This window comes from Triticum urartu, chromosome 7A (genome assembly GCF_056163025.1).
Source record: "Triticum urartu cultivar PI428250 chromosome 7A, HENAU_Tu73, whole genome shotgun sequence".
Classification (NCBI taxonomy): domain Eukaryota; kingdom Viridiplantae; phylum Streptophyta; class Magnoliopsida; order Poales; family Poaceae; genus Triticum; species Triticum urartu.
Window position 1 is genome coordinate 331,456,051 of NC_141879.1, and position 1,213 is coordinate 331,457,263.

At 48.6% G+C, this 1,213-nt stretch overlaps 1 protein-coding gene across 1 annotated transcript; it reads right to left on the bottom strand.

The window, feature by feature from the left end:
• Window positions 1-478: 478 nt before the first annotated feature.
• LOC147959517 (uncharacterized) lies at window positions 479-955 on the bottom strand. The gene has a single exon (XM_087532701.1). It carries the CDS (start codon window positions 953-955, stop codon window positions 479-481), a length of 477 nt encoding a protein of 158 aa, XP_087388827.1.
• Window positions 956-1,213: the final 258 nt, after the last annotated feature.

Here is a 1,213-nt window from a genome sequence, read left to right on the forward strand (position 1 = left end):
ATACTATTAAGTATTAACCATGCTCTTATACACCTAGACGGAGGGATTAAATCAGGATGACTTGGAAGGGGGCAGAGGAGATGTAAGAAATGGTTCATCATATGTCTTTCACAGTACTGTAGTTAAAATTCTTAGTTAATCTCATAAATGGCAAGCGAGAACTCTAATGGAGCAAAAGCATACATGGAAGATTCTAGATTAAACCATAAATGGATACACTTTTATTCAAACATGATACTCTAATAGAGCAAGGTCATGAATGGAAGGTTCTATACTATATAAATGAGAAGTCTCCACATGCTTAGACAACGGATTACATTGAGTGAAGACTAATGATCAACGTTTAACTTGGTAATGCATATGTCCTGGTGAAGCTCCTTGGAGTCCCCGTGTACCATATTGGGGTGAAAATCATACCATGGGTCTTCCACTTCCACTTCATCGGGAATGGAGCAGCTCGGCACAGTCCCAGTCAGCGTCATGTAGCCAGGGTGGGCGCCCACGTACCTCGAGGGGCAGTAACAGTGAGCACGCACCGGTACACCGGCCTTGTGTCAGTGTCAGCGGTGTTTCCCCTGACGCACACTATAGAGACAGGGTGGTGACCTGCGCGGGCCTTGCCGGTGCCCACGACCAAGAGGAAGACGCTGCCGTCCTCCTCCGTGACTAGCAGGCGGAGGTGATCCTCTAGCGACTCTGGCACGGCGAATGGGTAGCAAGTCTCGTACTTGATGTTCACTGCCGTGGGCCAGTAGTGTTCGATGGACGGTGCAATGAGGTGATGCACGAGGCGCACCGACGAGCCCTCAAATGGCGGCATGCACTCATAGCAGTAGCAGGGCGCGCGCGCGCATCTAGAACTATGCTCCGCCAGCGAGTGTTGGTCGACGTTCCTCTCACAGCCGAAACTCTTGTAGACGCGGGTCACCTTGGAGGCATTGACCAGGCCATCCATGAAACGGGAGTGGCTGTAGGGGACATTTCGCCAGGTGAATATATGAGCAAGTTACTACGAGCTTTGATCCGAATAAGCACAAAATAAATCATGACGTCTATAACAAAGATTAAACTAATCATGTGGACTAGCATAGTAGATGAACAGATCGAATCTAGGACACGGACTAGAAACATGAATTCTACCACAATTTCGAACAAGAAGGACAGAAACACATATGATGCAACGGGAGCAGCACCGTTGGCATTGAGGTTGTCG